This window comes from Solanum lycopersicum, chromosome 1 (genome assembly GCF_036512215.1).
Source record: "Solanum lycopersicum chromosome 1, SLM_r2.1".
NCBI lineage: Eukaryota > Viridiplantae > Streptophyta > Magnoliopsida > Solanales > Solanaceae > Solanum > Solanum lycopersicum.
The window spans coordinates 92,260,134-92,278,584 of NC_090800.1; the positions used below are offsets into that span (position 1 = coordinate 92,260,134).

Here is an 18,451-nt window from a genome sequence, read left to right on the forward strand (position 1 = left end):
CTTTATTGAGGTGCTGGCTTCAATGTTTATTATCTCAGCAGCAAAGTGTTTAATTTATATGTTTTTTCAGGATAAATAAGCCAAAAAAAAAATATTAATAATTGGTTTACACTGTGCAAATAGTCCATTATTTCAATCACTGGGGTTAGAGTACACCTGAAATTGTGTTAATATCTTCAAATTTCATTTAGATTTAGTTAGGAATAAAATACAATAAAAGCAATATATATATATATATATATATATATACACTTTTCGGTCATATATTTGAAAAAAATAGTTACTACCATGATATTTAAAATTTTATAAAGAAAACTCTGGGACAAAGTTTCATTTGTGAAAATTGAAGCTCAAAAAACAAAAAAAGGTTTAAGTTTTAAAATACTAGAATTGAAAAGTGTTATTTGCGAATGTCATCTCAAATTACGTATAGTTAAATTTAACACATAATTGTTGTTTTATTTACATTAAGGCAAATTTTTTCTGTTGGTCTTCTCTATTTATTTGGTTAGAAATTGTATCCATATTTCAATTTCTCAACGTCAACTCATTAACACATATACTAATATTTATGAAGTATTACGATATCCTTTCTTCGGATTATCACTTATTATAAACATAACTCTTTCGTTTCTCAAAATTTCAACAAATTTGTCAACTAACTAGTATACATATAGATACGTGATGTATTCAGTAAGTCATGATAAATGTTAGATTCACAAATTACTATCAATAAAGATAAAATAAATCAATAATTACATGGTTCTAAATAAAACCAAAATGAATGTAATTTTTTTTATATAATCCATCATTACTAAAGTAATTCTTGATTAATTAAATAATTCTTCGTACAATTATTTACGGAAAAGTAAGTAACAGTGAAAATTTGGTCCAATCCTCCCAGGGACTGGACCGGCCCATAATAGAGTGGCCTATTTAACTGAAACGAGCCCAGCCCATGATAGAGTGGCCTATTTAACTGAAACGAGCCCAGCCCATGATAGAGTGGCCTATTTAAGTGAAACGAGCCCAGCCCAACTCTAACGTGTACAGAAGAAGAAGAAACAAGAAGATTCAAAAGAAACTTGCATTTCTTGTTCCTCAAGAACTTGGCTAACTCCGAATCAGTGCGCTTAACAATTCAACACTAGTTTCAATTAATGGAGTTTTATACCGAGGATGGAAAGAATTTGAGTTCGGATAATTCCACTTTGGTTCTGGTATGTTTTCTAGGGTTTTGTTTCTTATCTTCTTCTACTCTTTTTCTTTTGGGTCCTGTAATTTCTTTTTGCAATGTAGCCGGCGCTGTCCATAGGGAATGTAGGGCAATTAGCGGTGGATCTTCTAGTAGCTTCGTTGAAAGCGAAGAGAATTGGATATTTGGATGATCCAAATGTCGTTCCTTGCGTTGGGAATGATGCTTATTGGCCTTCTCCACCTGGTGAACTCGCTCTTCCTCTTGAAGGTATCTCATTGAATTACTTACTATTTCCTTCGTTTCAATTTGGTTTGTCCTACTTTTCTTAATCATTCTTTCTTTCGAACATCACAAGATTCAAAACTTATAATCTGGTTCCAGCTCAATGCCACCTAATGGAAGGAGTACTTAATTTGTTTCATTTTATACTGGACACGAAATGTAGATATTAGTTAGTGCACTGTATTGAACACAAGTGAAGAAAATATTCAGCAGTTGTTACGTATTTAAAGCTGTAGATGTTCGTTTAACGTTAATTTGGAATTGTTCAAAGGATTTAGTTCTTGAAAATCTTATAGAGCAGCAAATGGATGATTTAGAAATTGACAAAATGAAAGGAGCCGTTTATAACTTGAAATAGAAGGAGGATTATCGTCAGTAGTAACAGTTTTGAAAGACAACGTTTCTAATTTTGGTTCTTGGCAGTATATGAATCATCCCCTGATGCATTGGCTCTTGTACAACAGAGGTCTCCGATTGTTAAGGTAAGCATACTTTCTTTTCAACGGATGCCATTGTTGCTTGACTTGTTATATACGGTTATGGTATAACATCTTTTTATACCATCGGGTGTTCAAGAGCACCTATAGCTAGCCGTTAATAGTAAGTGTGAAAAATCAGAATAATGGTATGCAAACTACTCAACTGGATAAACTACATTGATAATTTGAAAATTACATTGAAAGTCTATATAACTTAAATCCTACTTTTTATTGCAATGTATCAGATGCAGCTTTCTGCTTGTAAGTGGCTGTTTAGTTCTAATCGCTTACTCAACAGGGCATGATGGTTGAATTTGCTAGGAACTTGGCAAATTTTGCTGCAGCAAATGGGAAGAAACATGTTGTTGTGCTCTCTAGCTTGGAGTTTGGGCGTTGGCAGAGCATTGATATGTCAAGGTATCAACATAAGAGCTTTCTATCCAAACATATTTTTCTGTTGTCTTTATGTGCTTCAATGATTGAAACTCTATGATTCCCCTTTTTACTGATCCCATGAATTGTAGACTCTTCCTGTTAAGAGAGATTTAGCTTCTTGCATCTTGACCAATACTGAAAATAGGGACTTAACTGTTTTCTGATGTTGCTATTACAAATGATGCGAAAGATTGTACAACTCCATACACTGAGGCCTATGATGTCCAGAAAGGTGTTAGGTGGTGAATCTACAGGGGATAAGGTGCTCCAACAATACAACTTTAGTAGACATCTTGCTTTGGGGGAGTATCTAGGAGTTGATAAACCATTGGAACTTCTTTTGTTCCTTTCGTTCAAACACAGGAAAAGTATTTGTCTAGAGGTGGAAGATTGACCCTGATCAACTCGGTCTTAGATGCATTGCCAACATTTATGATGTCAGTTTTTCCTCTCCCCCCTAACGTGGAGGAAAGAATCGATGCATTAAGGAGGAATTTTGTGGAATGGAGAGAAGGAATACAAAGAAATTCATTTGGTCAAATGGAAGAATGTAATCCTTTCAAAGAAACAAGGTGGGTTGGGCATTAGAAACTTGAAGAAACAGGAAGTGGTTGTGGAGATTTCCTAAAGAGGAGCAAGCCCTTTGGGTTAGAGTGATTCAGGCCAAGTATGACAAGATAGATCACTGGAAAACTAAGGAAGTGACTTCTGCATATGGTATTACTCTATGGAGATCAATTAGAAATTTGTGGCATTGTTTCTTCCAAAGAACTAGATTCGATGTAAAAAATGGAAGAAAGATTTTGTTTTGGGACGATAATTGGTTAGGAAATGGCAGCCTCAAACAGCTCTTTCCAGACATCTATCTGTTGAATCAGCAACATGAGGCCACTTTGCAAGAGGTTTGGTCCATCCGTGGATGGAACTTAACATATTGAAGGATGATACAAGACTGGGAGGTGGATAGACTAGCTGAATTTTATGGTACCCTGGACCATTTTCGAGGACTCTTTGGTGGATTCATCATAGCAAAGGTGTCTTCACAGTTAGGTCTGCCTACAAGAACCTGCATCAAATGGTGACTCAACTCAGATTTTTGCCTTGGAAGCTTATCTAGAAAGTCAAAATTCCATATAAGGTGGTAGTTTTTACTTGGTTGGTAGTTAAACAGGTGGTACTAACACAGGAAAATCTAATGAAGAGGGGAATACATATGTGTCCTAGATGTTTTTTTTTGTGAGCAACAGGCAGAAACAGACAATCAATCATCTGTTTCTTCATTGCAAGGTGATTAGACAACTGTGGCACTTAATTACCATATTCAGGGGCACAAAAAACTGGACCATGCAACAAAGGGCAAGTCATGCTATAGAAAGCTGGAACAATGAAGGCAGTGGTAGTACAGACCAAAGCAGATGGAGAATTGTCCCAGCAGTGATTTGGTGGACCATATGGAAGGAGAGAAATATGAGATGCTTTGAGAGTGTTAGTAGTCCTTTACACAGGATTAAAATGAACTGCACAATCACATTTTGCTATTGGTGCAGTTTGGAGTATGTAGATGATCCTATAGCTGTTGGAGATATCCTAGGTCCTTTGTAAGATGAAGTAGGATCTAGATTAGTTTTGTTTTAAGTATACACAACTGTATGTAGCTCCATGATGTAAATTTGGGACCCCAGCCTTTAGTGCTGAAGATAAATACACAACACTGTTACCGTTGTCGAAAAAAAAAAATCATTCTCCAGATTTTCTTGATGGTGTTCCCAACTTTCCAAGTGCTCCAGCTCACATATGCATCCTCGATACTCCTGGCATCGCCCAACTAAGTCCAAAAAGGGAGATGAACAATGAACATGTTCCATATGTCAACTGACACCGTGCAGTGTAGTAAAATATGTCTGTTAGTCCCTACACTTTGCTGACTCAAATAACATATGTTGACTATGTAAATAGGGACTTAATAAGTAAATAACAAATATGATGCTTCTTTGCTAGAGATATTACTGCATGATTTTGTGGATGTGAAGAGTTCTTCTATTCGTTAAGATGAACATTACTGAACTGTTAACTTTTTAAGCTATTAAGTTTACTGTTGCATGTTATACAGTTGTGTTGAGTTCTTTTACTTGAACTTACTTGATTCTATGGTGAAACTGATCTCATGGAGATTCTGTCCCAGTGGATCGCAGATTCATTACCTTTCTAGTTCCAAGTCGGATGGAACAGACGATCACTGTGAAAAACAGGGCTGGAAGAGATTACCTGAGTATAATCCTACACAGAGAATGTGGAAGCATTTAGATGATTTAGCCAAAAATGCTGCCTCGGAGGTTGAGGAATTGCCTTTTGAAGAGCTGGGAGATGAGGATTACTATGCCAGTTTGCCTTATGCTGCATTGTTCTCTTGTTTTAAGGTTGTAATTTTATTGTTTTACTTGTTCAGCATGGATAACTTGATGTGCAAATATCTTGCTCAAAAAAGGATTTCATTTTTCATATGTGACTGTCATATTATATAGATTCTGCTTTGTTTACTTTATAGTTGCTTCCAATTGTCTTTGCTTATGTTTATAAACTCTGCTCTTATGCTTGCACCATGAACGCCTGCTCATGATCTTGTAATTCTAATAACCAGATTTCTGGTATTGTCTTGGAATTGTACTTATTTGGGGTAAGTTGACTGCTGTAGAAGTGACATGTATTATATATATGAATTTCCTTTGCATCTTTTTGATGTGTCGTCTGAGTATCGTGTGCTTTTCAGGTTTTATTTAAAATTCTCATGAACTACTTTTTTCAGCTAACGTTAGAACATCTTGCAATTTCTTATGAGCCAAAGCATCACTAGACATGTCCCACTTCAAATATACAGCACAAAGAAAGAATTTGAAAGAACTTTGGAGATATGTTTAAGATGAAATGAGAGTAATACAAAACTACTGTTTGGTTTGGTTTGGTTTGTAATTCTTGGATCAGTATCTCAATACTATGCATAGTATGTAATATGAACTCGAAAATTCATTGAGATTTTCATGTCAAGTATACATCTTTACCTTGTCTACTGTTTTATTGATTTAGGCCAAAGGTCTGAAGGTTACTTGTCTACTGTGTTATTGCTCGGAGGGGGACAACATTCCCGATGCCTTCCATTTGGCTGATGCGGTATCAAAAACTCTGGGGCTCAGACCTAACAGTTCTCAAGGTGAGTGGTTGTTTCCTGCTTTCAAGCGATTTTATTTTTTGAGACCTCGAATATAGTCCAATTAAATCAAGCAAGTCTTATCCTGTCAGCTAGTGCTTTAGTTGCTTAATATTGACCTAGCCTATTGGGCCTATCTAAATCTGGCTGACAAAACTAAGTGCTGTTCAGTGTTTTCTTCATAAATTTATGTAGTTTAGAGAACATAAGTTGTGACTGAGATAATTGGGTTCTCTTTAATTGTTAATTTTGGATGTTTTATGCATAGATATGGACTGTGGTGCTCTTAAGGAAATTCAAACCTATGCAGTACATTAAAAAATGTCATGGGGTGCATAAGTATGCACATCAGAAATGGCAACGCAGGACAGGGTGGGGCGCTCTAAATATTATGTTTGTGTTTGTGGATTAAGAGATGTAGGTATTTAAACAAGCCAAATTCTTTAATCTATTTAATTTATGAGAAGTAGATTAATGAGCCCTTGGACGAATATGGCAAGCCAACACCTGTTAATTGAATCATGAATGTCCATATAGTACAAGTGAGTCTCGTGTTTGTCATGAATGTCAATATAGAACAGAGTGAGTGTCGTGTTTGTCTCGTTTACAAGATTGACGGAAAACTTGTAGATATTTTAAGGTCAAAGATGGATCATAAGTACATATTTTACTGAAATATGTAAACAACAAAGTAACTGGTTATAGTATTTGCGACGTAATCCTACCCCGTTTGGCATCCTATCTGCACTATGTTGTAGCTTAATTTTCGAGGCACTAAATGAGCTCTTTTACTGGAGTTGTTCAGGTAATGAAGGTGGAAGCTGGACTGTGCCGTTGTCGTGGAAGAGTGTGTATGGTCCTCCACCAGATATGTCTCTTTTCTAGGCTACTTTGGAACTGTTTAAGCCTGCTGTTAAACGTTCCTCGGCCTTTTGGCTATGATCAAAATGAAATATATGTCTGGGTTTCACTTGGGCTTGTACAAGTTAATTTGTAGGTTCAATGTTTTCGCCTTTACAATTTCAACCGAATTAATAGATAAGTTATTTTGAACTAGGCACATCTTGATTAATCATTTTGGCACCATGATTAAATAAGAAAATGTAAAACCATTACAGTAGTTCATGACACATTTAATTAATAAACAAAAACGGTGATGATTATTAGAGTAATATAATCACGTATTCTTTTGTATAGTAAAATTAAATAATATTTTACTTAATTGGTAGTAGTATAATGTAGGTAATTATATTTTATTTTATAGGCCACTTGCCCATTTGGCTATGCTCAACAACCGGACCAACGTATTCTTTCGTATCAAAATAAGATAATTAATTTTGTCATACTAATACAGTTTCTTTTCTTGATTTAATATTATTAACATCTTCTTCTTTTTAATGTTTGAAAAATTCTCACCTTATTGTGTTCTCTTATTTGATTAATACTCTACTAATTGAACGTCCATATAAGATATTAATGTCACAAATAATTCAAAGAAAAGTTTCTTATTATGATAAGTATTGTAAATTATTTTGTTCATTATATATATTAAAGAAGAGGGATTACAACTTATATATTTCTCTTACAATTTTCAACACTTTAAAATATTTTTTAACTTAAATTTAGTATACTTCTATATATTATTTTGTGAAGTGAAAACTGAACAGAGAGTAATGAATAACGAGTCCGGAGCCTAAAGGGTACAAAATATTAATAAAATTCAAAACGGTATATAAAATTTTATATTAACCAAAAAGGTAAAATCGATGTACCAACAACGACTTACCCCACCGGAAAAAGCAAAATCGCTTTAGACTTCGGACTCAATAAATAACACTACAAAGCAAACATAATTGTTCGCACCATGAACAACGACTATAAGCATATTAAATAATACTTTCAAGTTCGTTTTATAAAAAAATATAATTTTCTCAAATTATTTATTATTTTAAAATAAGATCAGTTATCACTATTTATTTTATCTCTAGTAATAATTGTATCTAAAGAAATATAGCACAAACTAAATTTAACTATGTATTTTAAAATTGGTCAAAGATAATTTTAATCCTTTTCTCAAAAACTAAATTTATAATGGTATACAAAATACATGATCCCTGCCTTCACCCCACATCAACGAAGCATCGTCTATTTTATAAAAATAATACATTATTTATGTCATGTTTCAAAAATATGTCAATTACAGAGACTTTTAAACAGAAAAACATCTCTTCGTCCTTTTATCCTCAACATCGTGTTTTGTGATTATTTCTTTGACTCTTGTCTTTATGAAATAAAATAAAGCTAACCTATTTTGACAACTTCTGGATAATATTATTTTATAGATAATCGTGTTTTTGTGCTTTCTCTTTTTTGTCATCTATTTTTAGAGAGCATAAATATTTGAGTTTTTAGCTTAATTTGGAAAGATTTCAATATATAAATAAACACGATAATTAAGCTAGCATTTGGCCATAGATTTTCAAATATTTTTGGCAAATATTATTTGAGTGAAAATTTGATGAAATTTCACCCATGTGTTTGGCCATAGAATTGGGAAAATATATTTCACCTTTTTAGAAAAATATGATTTATACCCATAAGTTTTAAAAACTACTCTATAGGTTTGTATTACAAGTCAATTGGATGTTCGTTACGACAATAACAAATAGTGTCCATGACACTAGAGCAATGTGATAATTTGGAGTGAGTGCAACAAACATCATTTCATACATCTTGAAGTATGCAAAGCACGCGACTTTGTTACCTTGAGTCAATTTTTCATCATTTTCATCAACAATTAAATTATTATTTAATATTCAATAAATATTTCATCACTATTTTGGTGTTTCACGAAAAAAATTATGTAATACAACGCAAACAACTACTATAGAGGGTGTTTTTGTAAAAGATAAAAGTTTGGGATAAAAATTTAATTTTCAAAAGATTCCAAATAATGAGATTTGACCCAAATATTAGAAAAAAAAATAAAATTTGAAAATTTGGGATATTTATCAAAAATATTTACTAAATAATGGCAAATTATATGGACAAAAATTATTTGCCAAATTTTTTCCAAATATTATTTGAGAAATCTTATGGCCAAACGGGCCAGATAAAATCTTGACTTCTTCATAATAGACTTTTTTAAAAATAAAAACTAAAAGGCCAAAAGGCCAGATAAAATCATTCCAATAATTAAATCTTGCTCTTTTATTCTTGTTTCTTACTTTTCATCGTCTTATTTCCCCCTAAAATTTACTACAATTTTTTTCTCTTTAAATACAATGTAAAATGTTCCCTACAAGTTTCAACCTCATCGATCTAGACGTTCATTTGTCTACTACTCTAATATCCGCTTAATTAGTACATACTGCAAACATATTAGTCTACAGGTAGGTCTGATAGATAAGTAAGTCGAGTTAAATATGAATCGATAAAAAAAATATGCTAGAAAATAGATAATATACTGAATTCAATTTAACTAGAATCATAAATTTATCCATTTTTCAACCCCTATAAATAGGACCCCTATTTATATATGGGGTTTAAAATGTAATAAGGAATAGTTACGTCATAAATATTGAAGTAATTTCCCTAGATAGTCATCCATTTTTGAGAAATTACCTAGAATATCACTTATGTTTGTTTTAGGACTATAATATCACTCAACTTTACCTATTTTTCTCAAACTATACTTGACACAAAAAATACATTATTAGGATGTCATGTCACATTATTTATTTATTTTAATTAAAAAAGTTATGATTTAAACCTATTTAAATGTTAGGTTGCAATATGTTTTTTTTAAAAAAATATTTTTTTCTATTTATGTTTTTTGAAAATGTTTTGTCTTTTAGATATACAAAGATAAATTTTAAAAATGAATGAAAAAAAGTACTTCATTTCTACGACTAACTACTAATGGACTGTTTTAATTATATTTTAAAAATAAGTTTTTTTGATTTTTTTAATGATAATTATTATTTATAACTATAAGTTTTTTAATTAATTTTTTAAATAATAATCATAGTTCTTTTATGGTGCACTTTTTCTTCTCCTATTTAAATAGATATTTCTACATTTCATTTGTTGGAACATTCCTTAAAATCACTGAAAATGTGATAAATATAAATAGACATTACATTTTTTTATAAAATAATTCAATTTTCAGTTTTCATTTTTTAATCTAAAAAATTGAAATTTGAAGCATTTAAAGATCTTTCATTTTTTTCCCACTAATAGCCATTACTAAAAAAATAGTTCAAATTTCATCTTTTTCCCTTTAAAATTATAATTAGAGGCATTTAGAAATCATTCATTTTACCGTTACAGTTGTTTGCAACAAATTATAAACATATGAAAAATAAACAAACCATACAAATAAAATATGAAGAAACATAACTTTATTGATTAAGATAGCGGATACAATTCTGTTAATCCCTTGATTCTATTCTCTTAGGATTTATCCATGATTCGAGGGCCGTTAGTGGCGTATTTCTCGAACTAGGATGATTTAGATTTGACCTTTCTATATGAATAATCCATCAATTTGTGAAATATTTGAGAACTTGATCTCTTTTTATGAAATTTTCGAGATGTCTTTTAAGAAAATTTAGTACCCTTTATATAGGCATAAATTAGGGTTTAGGGTTGACTAGCCTCCAAGAATCCTTATTTGAGTTGAACACAATTTGTAGAGTCCTAACTCGAATTGAACGCATCTTGTAGAATGCCACAAAATTTCAATGTATACAAATGCCCCCAGCTTCAAGGCTTGACGGAGTGTAGACTTGATGAAACTCAAAGACGAGACTTGTGAAGGAATATTGATTGTATTGAAGTGTTAACCTAATAAGGGAATACATGGGAGATATATATATAGGAGATATAGGAAGGAGTACTAATCCTAATAGAACTTGTATTAATACACAGTAAATACTAATATTATGTAATATTATTTATTTAATACTATCTGTTATTATCCCCCCTCAAGCTGAGCTGAGCGGAAGCGAACGGAAGCTTGGAACTGAGGTAATAGTGCTGTCGGCTCGGGAGAGGCTTGGTGAGAATATCAGCTGGTTGTTTTTCAGTGGGTACATACTGCACAGTCATGGTGCAGGCCTGAACTTCATCGCAAACAAACAGACAATCGGTATCAAAATGCTTCATTCTGGTGTGTAGGACGGAATTCTTGGCCACACAGATGGTTGATTTGTTGTCACAATAGAGAGCAGGAACAGTGTGAGTGGCGGAGTTCGCGAAGAATATATGTGACCCACATGGTCTCAGCAGCAAGAAGAGCAAGGGCGCGGTATTCAGCTTCAGTCGAGGACCGAGAGACCTTGGGTTGTTTTTTTGTACACCAGGAGATCAGGTTCGGCCCCAAAAAAATGAGAAACCCCGATGTAGATTTTCTGTCATTTTTATCATTCGCCCAATCTGAATCTGAGAAACCCCGAAACTCCAAGTCCCTGGGTCGAATGAGTAAACCACGACCAAGAGTGCCAAAAATGTACCTGAGAATGCGTTTTAGACAATGGTAATCATGTTCACTTGGTTGATGCATGCGTTGAGCAACTCGGTTGACAGCAAACTGGATGTCAGGACGGGTAATGGCCAGATACTGTAGAGCCCCAATGAGGCTGCGGAAGTGGGTGATATCGGCAAAAGGGGTGTCAGCTCCATTCGTAGACGAAGAGACTGCCATCGGTGTTGGTAGACTGGTGCATTTTTCCAGTCCAGCTTTCTGCAACAGATCTCGAGCATATTTTGACTGATGAAGGAACAAGCCGCTGCCAGTCCGAGAAACCTCCATTCCCAGGAAATAATGTAATAGGCCAAGGTCCTTCATTTTGAAGGTAGTATGCATAGCTCAAGTGACATCCTGAATGAGAGATGCAGTAGAGTCTGTAATAAAGATATCATCTACATAGACAAGAAGAATAACTGTACCGTGTGCTGAATGTCGAGTAAACAGACTCGTGTCGTGTACGCAACATGTGAAGCCGAGTCCCTGGAGAAACATTTTCAGACGTGTGTACCAAGCACGGGGGCTTGCTTGAGCCCATACAGAGACTTCTGGAGTTTGCAAACATGTTGAGGGAAGCGGGGATCAACATAGCCCGGTGGTTGCGTCATGTAGATAGTTTTATCAAGCATGCCATGAAGAAAAGCATTGGAAACATCCAACTGATAGATGAGCCAATTGTTGCGCACAGCGAGTGACAGTACCAGGCGAATGGTTTCCTGCCGAATAACAGGACTCAATGTCTCGGAGTAATCAAGCCCATACTCCTGATTGTAGCCTTTAGCAACCAAACGAGCCTTGTACCTCGAAATACTGTCATCTGCATTGTGTTTAATTTTGTACACCCATTTACAGCCCACTGGGTGCCGCCCATGGGGCTTAGGTACAAGAACCCAAGTTTTCTGATCAGTCAAAGCCTTAAACTCGTCATCCATAGCATGACGCCAATAAGCATTTTTTGAGGCAACAGAGTAGGTTGTTGGTTCACTATCGGGAAGGGGTGTATTTGGTAGTATGGTAGCCTGAAAGGTTTTGGGTTTAAAGATACCGGCTTTGCCACGGGTTAGCATGGGATGAGTAGTGGGGGGTGGCACGGGTGGTGGTGATTCGAGGGTGGCCAGGAAGGACCCAAAACGGATCGGGCTGGAGATGTTGTGGGTATGGGGTGGTTCGAGTTGGTTGTGAGTGTGGTTGGTGGTTGCGGGTGTATTGTGGGTGACGGTCGAAGGGGTGGTGAAGGGTGGTTGGGTAGTGGGTGGAGGTGTGGGGGAAAGTGGTGAGGGACCCTGTGAGTATGTTGGAAAAAGAGGAAGGACGTCAATGAATGATGTATTTGTGTAGGAGGAAATAGACTCGTAAGGAAACTCATTTTCGACAAATTTGACATGACGAGATATGTAGACTTTATGAGTTTGTGGGTCAAGACAGCAATAACCCTTGGAGGTAGGATGATAGCCCAAAAAAATACAAGGACGGGATCGGGGTTGTAATTTATGAGTAATATGAGGGCGTAGTCAAGGGTAGGCAAGACACCCAAAGACGCGGAGGTTGGTATAATTGGGAAGTTCTTGATAAAGGAGTTGATAGGGTGATTTGTTGGAGAGGGTGTGACTGGGCATTTTGTTAATGAGGTAGTTTGCGGTGGCTAGAGCTTCTACCCAAAAGGAGACAGGGAGATGAGATTGATGTAGAAGAGTAACCACCATTTCAATGAGATGGCGATGCTTACGCTCAGCCACCCCATTCTGTTCGGGAGTGTATGGACAGGAGGTTTGATGTATAATTCCCAGGGATTGCAGAAACTGGCCAAAGATGTTATTTACATATTCCTTTCCATTGTCACTTCGAAAAAGTTTAACATGAGAATTGAATTGTGTTTTGACTATTTTTTCAAAGGTGACAAAGGTGGTGTATGCCTGTGATTTGTGTTTTAGTGGGTACAACCAAGTGTATTTTGTAAAATCATCCACAAAACAAATATAATAGCGAAAACCAGTAAATGAAGGAACAGCAGTAGGACCCCATAGGTCAGAATGAATAAGTTGAAAAGGTGCAGTTGTACGCTTCTCAGATAAAGTAAAAGGTAATTTATGAGATTTAGCAATTGAACAGGAGTCACAATTGTTTACATGAATGGAAGAAAAATCTAATTGAGACATTAAAGAATTTATTATTTGAGTAGACGGGTGACCCAGACGACTGTGCCACAACAGACTGTGGCCATCAGTCGAAAGAGCCACCGGAGACACAGGAACGCATTCTGAAACTGGGTGGGCAAACGAACTTGTGCCAGGAAGAACGTACAGACCATGCTCACAGATGCCCTGAAAAATCACCCCCTTGGTAGTATTGTCTAGGATGTGAAAATTATTAGAGGTGAACAAAAGTGAGCAATTATTGTCTTTTGTGAATTGGTGAACTGAAAGGAGATTGATTTTAATAGAAGGGACGTGGGTAAGGTTACCTAGGTGAAAGATAGCGGTGGGGGTTTTAATGGTACCCGTGCCAGTGTGAGAAATATTAAGGGACTCACTGTTGCCAACAGTAATACCATTGGAGCCATGATATGGATTTAGAGCGTTAAGCTTGGATAGATCAGAAGTAACGTGCATGTTGGCCCCAGTATCCAACAGTCATTCAGAGGAAGGGCCGGCTTGAGATGCATAATTGGCACGGTTATCACTATTTTGGATCTCCTCATACCGAAACCAGCAACGAGCAGCGGTATGTCCTATTTTCTGACAGATTTGACAAGTTGGACGATCCCACTCGTAAGTGCTCTACCCGCCGCTGGAAGATGACTGCCCGCCGCTGCCGAAGGAGTGCAGGCTGTTGTTGCTGCCGTGCTGCTGACCGTCGTATGGCGGACGACTGCCCTGCCGACCGTCGCGCCCGCGGCCTCCGCTGTTTCTACCGTAGCCGCCGCGGCTCCCCTGCCGGCCGCCACCACGCCCCCCGCGATAGTTTTGGCTTGCGGTGAGGGCGGTGGCCGGCTCCATATCAGTGGCTTCTCGAAGAAGAAGTTTGCTCTCCAGATCCACGTTGATTTCTTCACTTTTTAGTCACGAGGAGAGAGTATCCAGGTCAACGGGCGTTGGACTGATGTGAACCGCCTGTTTAATGGAGGTGCAAGCTGATGGGAGCCCCCGAACGACGCACATAACGAGATCTTTTTCGGGAATGATTTCGTCCACGGTGTCGAGGGATGTGATGATGGTGGAGACCTCGTCTAAATACTCCGCCATAGTTTTCGTGCCTTTGGTAATTGTGTGGAGACGATCACGTAATTGAAAAATATGAGAGAGGTAAATTGATGCATAGCGTGTTGCGAGTGCCGTCCACAGGGCTGAAGCAGTTGTGTAGGATCGGACGTGTTTTTGAACCGTGGGAGAGATGACCGCAATCAAACATGATCGGATCTGGCCATCCACGGCTTTCCAGGCGGCATGGGCCGGATTGGTTTTTTCTGATTTGTCCGTGGCGGTGACGACTTCCGGTGGCTGTTCTGTGCTTCCATCGACGTATTTGAGAAGGTAATTGGCCTCAAGGGCTGTAAGAATGGTGATTTTCCATGTAGGGTAATTTATGTCTGATAATTTTTCGGGAATCAGGGCATGAAGATGCCTGAGAAGGAGTTTAATGCCAGAAGGAAGTGAATCGAGAGGATCCACCTCGGTTGTCATGGCTGTCGCCGCCCAAGAGAAGATAGGGAACGATCTGTGCCCTAAAGAGAGAAAAAAAAAACCTAGAGAAAAGAAGATCTAGGTTTTCTGGCTCTTGATACCATGAAGGAATATTGATTGTATTGAAGTGTTAACCTAATAAGGGAATACATGGGAGATATATATAGGAGATATAGAAAGGAGTACTAATCCTAATAAGACTAGGATTAAGGAGTACTAATCCTAATAGGACTTGTATTAGTACACATTAAATACTAATATTATGTAATATTATTTATTTAATACTATCTGTTATTAACTTGAAGTACTCATTCTTCCACCTTTGCGGCTTCAGATTTTCAGACTTGATTTAAGAGAGAAGAGATGAAGGGCAGATTTGGTCCTACTAGGCGTGTCAATTTGTTTGCAACAAACTTTAAACAGTTGAAAAATAAATAAATCATACAAATAAAATATAAAAAAATAAAATTTTATTTGATTAAAATAGCGGATACAATTCAGTTGATCCTTTGATTCTACTCTCTTAGGATTTATTCATAATTCGAGGTTGTTAGTGGCGTATTTCTCGAATTAGGATGATTTAGATTTGACCTCTCTATATGAATAATCCATCAATTTACGAAGTATTCAAGATCTTGATCTCTTTGTAAAATTTCCAAAATGCCTTTTAAAAGATTTTAGTACCCTTGAATTTTCTTACAGAGTAAGTTGTTAACTCCGTAAGAGTTACCATAGATATTAGCATATTTAATATTTTACCATTATAAGAGTAGTCATATATTTTTTCTTTATTAGTTCTAACACCTAAAGGCTAAAGTTGTAAAACAATAAAAATCTTTAATCATGTATTTTTGTTTTAAAGAATAGATCAGATCAAGTTATCTATCTATCTATATATATATATATATATATATATATATATATATATATATATATATATATATATATGAAGAGAGTACAATAATTTATCGAGTTATTGACAAAGATGTTATGATTCGATATTGAAAAACTGGAATAATTAGTTGAAAATCTATATCAATTTATCCAGTTGATCTTTTTATTGCTTAAAAGTCTTTCTTTTTTTTTTGGTAAGATGTGTTTGTTGAAGTAAAAAGTACCATAAAGACTAGTGGTTAGCTGATACACGTATGATAATCGTTTGATAATTATAAATTTATTATTAAACAAATTAATATTTTATAGGTTAGCTAGCGAATAAGTAAATTTAAAAATTGATATTCAATAAATTAAATCATTAAGTGAAATTATCCATTTAATTATTTCAATAAGCAGCTATTAGTTGAAGTACTGTCTAATTTATTTAAAGAAGTATTCACATTGTATCATGTAAACAATTAAAAAATCGATAAGCAGACCTAGTTGATGAAACAAAATATGTGGTAATAAAAGACATAATATAAAATATGTTATTTAATTTTGTTATTATTATAATGTTCACATTGGACATATATAAATAGATATTTGATACACCACGTAGGATCTATCATAATGTAAAATATCGTATACGATATGTACTTCTATTTATATAACTTTACATAAATTTTTATATCTATTTATACAATATCAAATTAAAAGATATAAATACCAGATACTAACAAGTTAAAAAGATATATTTAAATGATCATAGGTCCCGCTACTTTCTCTTGTCGAATAAAAAAAAGATAAGTATGAATATATATATATATTAGATGGAAGTTCGATTTCCATGTCGTCATTTTTGACGTTCAACAGGAAGAAAGATAGGATTTTCCTTTTTACAATATTAGAAGTTGCAGAGTTATATTTTTTATCGTAAAGGAAAATTCAACCCACCCTCACCACCCCCCCCCCCCAAAAAAAAAAAACAGAAGGTATATTCATCATTCAAATTATGGCTTTATAATATGTCTTATATATCCTATTCATGTGTTCTTTTAATTGTTATTCATGTACTGCCTTGTCTTTTATTTTGAAAAAATGAAACAGTGAATTTAAAAGGAAATTTTACTCTGAAAATATACTGATTTAATTACGTGGATATTGATTAAACATGAAAATAAAAGGAATTTTAATTCGGTTTAAGATAGTTTATTGTTTTTTATTTCATTATTTTTGAATGGTTAAAAACATATTTAAATTGATAATAAAGATATAAACTAAGATATATGGATCTTTATACTTTTGCGAGCATATTTAAAATATTTATTTGGATTAAGAATATCGGATCTTTTTTCAATTATATATCTCATGGGGCCAAATTGTTTTACATTATCAAGTCCATTAAGTTAAACAAAACGTATATGTTCACAGAAAATTCCTATTTTTTTTTAATTAAAGAAAGAAGTAGGTAAAGTCTTAAAACACTATTAAAAGATACATATTTTTTTCCGAGAAAAAAGGTCCAATAGATATTTTTTAATTGAATTGTTAAGAAAGATTAGTGCTAAATATTTTCCACTATTTTAATAAGAATATGCTTTTCTCCATGTTTTTTTCATTGGTGAAAAATGAATGAAATAAAATCATATTTTATAACCTATGTTTTCACTAATTTCCGATGAGGAAAATCTTTGTTTCTAACTGTCAAAAATGAAAAATGGGGCTTTTAATGACTCATTTAATATATATATATATATATATATATATATATATATATATATATATTAATATATTGTACTATTTGTCGAGTGTGTGTATAAGAATAAAAAAAAATATTTAATCTTTTTATGTTTCAAATTTATATGATATATTTTAAATTTCGAGATTTAAAGTAAATTTATTTGAAGGTATGAAATAAAGTATAGTGTAGCTACGCGCTTATTTATCAATTTGATTGTTATCAATTTCGATTTAAAGAAAAATCATTTAAAGAGAGGAAAAGATAGTAATTCATTCAAAATAAAAAATAGTTGGAACAATTAACATTACAAAATATAACTTTCTAGAACTAAATTTACTGTGAGTAACGTTTCAAAATTCACCATTTGACTTAGAATGAAAAGGCAATGACATTCCTAATTTCACAAAAAATTATCACAGTCACTCATATACATGAAACCTATCGATAAATGTTTTCTATCTTGAATGTTTTTTACTTTCAAAATAAAATTTTGATGAAAACATATGTATATAAGATATTGAAATTTATTTATAAAAAATAATATGTTATGCATGTTTATAGATTCAGGTTGGTTCATTATTTTTTGGATTTTGGTATAAAACCATAAACCAAACTCAAGCCTAATAAAGTTTATTTAGTTAAACATAATTAACATGTGTAGACACATGAAAAGAGAGACATCAAACATGGGTTGGTTGCATGATAATATATACTACTTGACTAATTGATAGAATATTTGTTCTTTTTGTTGATGATTTCGTATAGATTATCCGTCAAAGTAAGATTAAAATTTGGAACCATAATTAATATAATTAATAATATCTCAAAGCATTAGAGTCGTGTTCGCAACATGTAGAAACTTTACATTTGGGTGAAAACGAATATATATATAATTATATACTTCCTCATGTTTAATTTGTCATAGTTTCCCTTTTGTAAAATAAATTATAAAAACTTTAGCTAACAATTTATTATGATATGCAACAAATTGTAATTTATAGTACTTTTTGTAGAGGTTTTTAATA

At 34.1% G+C, this 18,451-nt stretch overlaps 2 protein-coding genes across 2 annotated transcripts; one reads left to right on the forward strand and one right to left on the reverse strand.

Annotated features, from left to right (window-relative positions):
- Positions 1-1,042: 1,042 nt before the first annotated feature.
- LOC101258795 (uncharacterized) lies at positions 1,043-6,773 on the forward strand. Its single transcript, XM_004230794.5, has 7 exons — positions 1,043-1,220; positions 1,300-1,465; positions 1,904-1,962; positions 2,258-2,376; positions 4,577-4,811; positions 5,476-5,599; positions 6,402-6,773. Exons 1-7 carry the CDS (start codon positions 1,161-1,163, stop codon positions 6,479-6,481), a joined length of 843 nt encoding a protein of 280 aa, XP_004230842.1. The 5' UTR covers positions 1,043-1,160; the 3' UTR covers positions 6,482-6,773.
- A 3,931-nt stretch (positions 6,774-10,704) lies between these two features.
- On the reverse strand, positions 10,705-11,411 carry LOC138347311 (uncharacterized mitochondrial protein AtMg00810-like). The gene is made up of 3 exons (XM_069295334.1): positions 11,221-11,411; positions 10,996-11,112; positions 10,705-10,717 (listed from the first exon to the last, which is right to left on the reverse strand). Exons 1-3 carry the CDS (start codon positions 11,409-11,411, stop codon positions 10,705-10,707), a joined length of 321 nt encoding a protein of 106 aa, XP_069151435.1.
- Between the last annotated feature and the right edge of the window lie 7,040 nt (positions 11,412-18,451).

Bases quoted from the DNA above. Each gene is read 5' to 3' on its own strand.
- LOC101258795 (XM_004230794.5), top strand. From the start codon at position 1,161: ATGGAGTTTTATACCGAGGATGGAAAGAATTTGAGTTCGGATAATTCC. The intron at 1,221-1,299 runs GTATGTTTTCTA...TTTGCAATGTAG, and splicing joins ATAATTCCACTTTGGTTCTG to CCGGCGCTGTCCATAGGGAA. The intron at 4,812-5,475 runs GTTGTAATTTTA...TTATTGATTTAG, and splicing joins CATTGTTCTCTTGTTTTAAG to GCCAAAGGTCTGAAGGTTAC.
- LOC138347311 (XM_069295334.1), bottom strand. From the start codon at position 11,411: ATGGAGGTTTCTCGGACTGGCAGCGGCTTGTTCCTTCATCAGTCAAAA. The intron at 11,113-11,220 runs GTATCTGGCCAT...ACGCATTCTCAG, and splicing joins AGCCTCATTGGGGCTCTACA to GTACATTTTTGGCACTCTTG.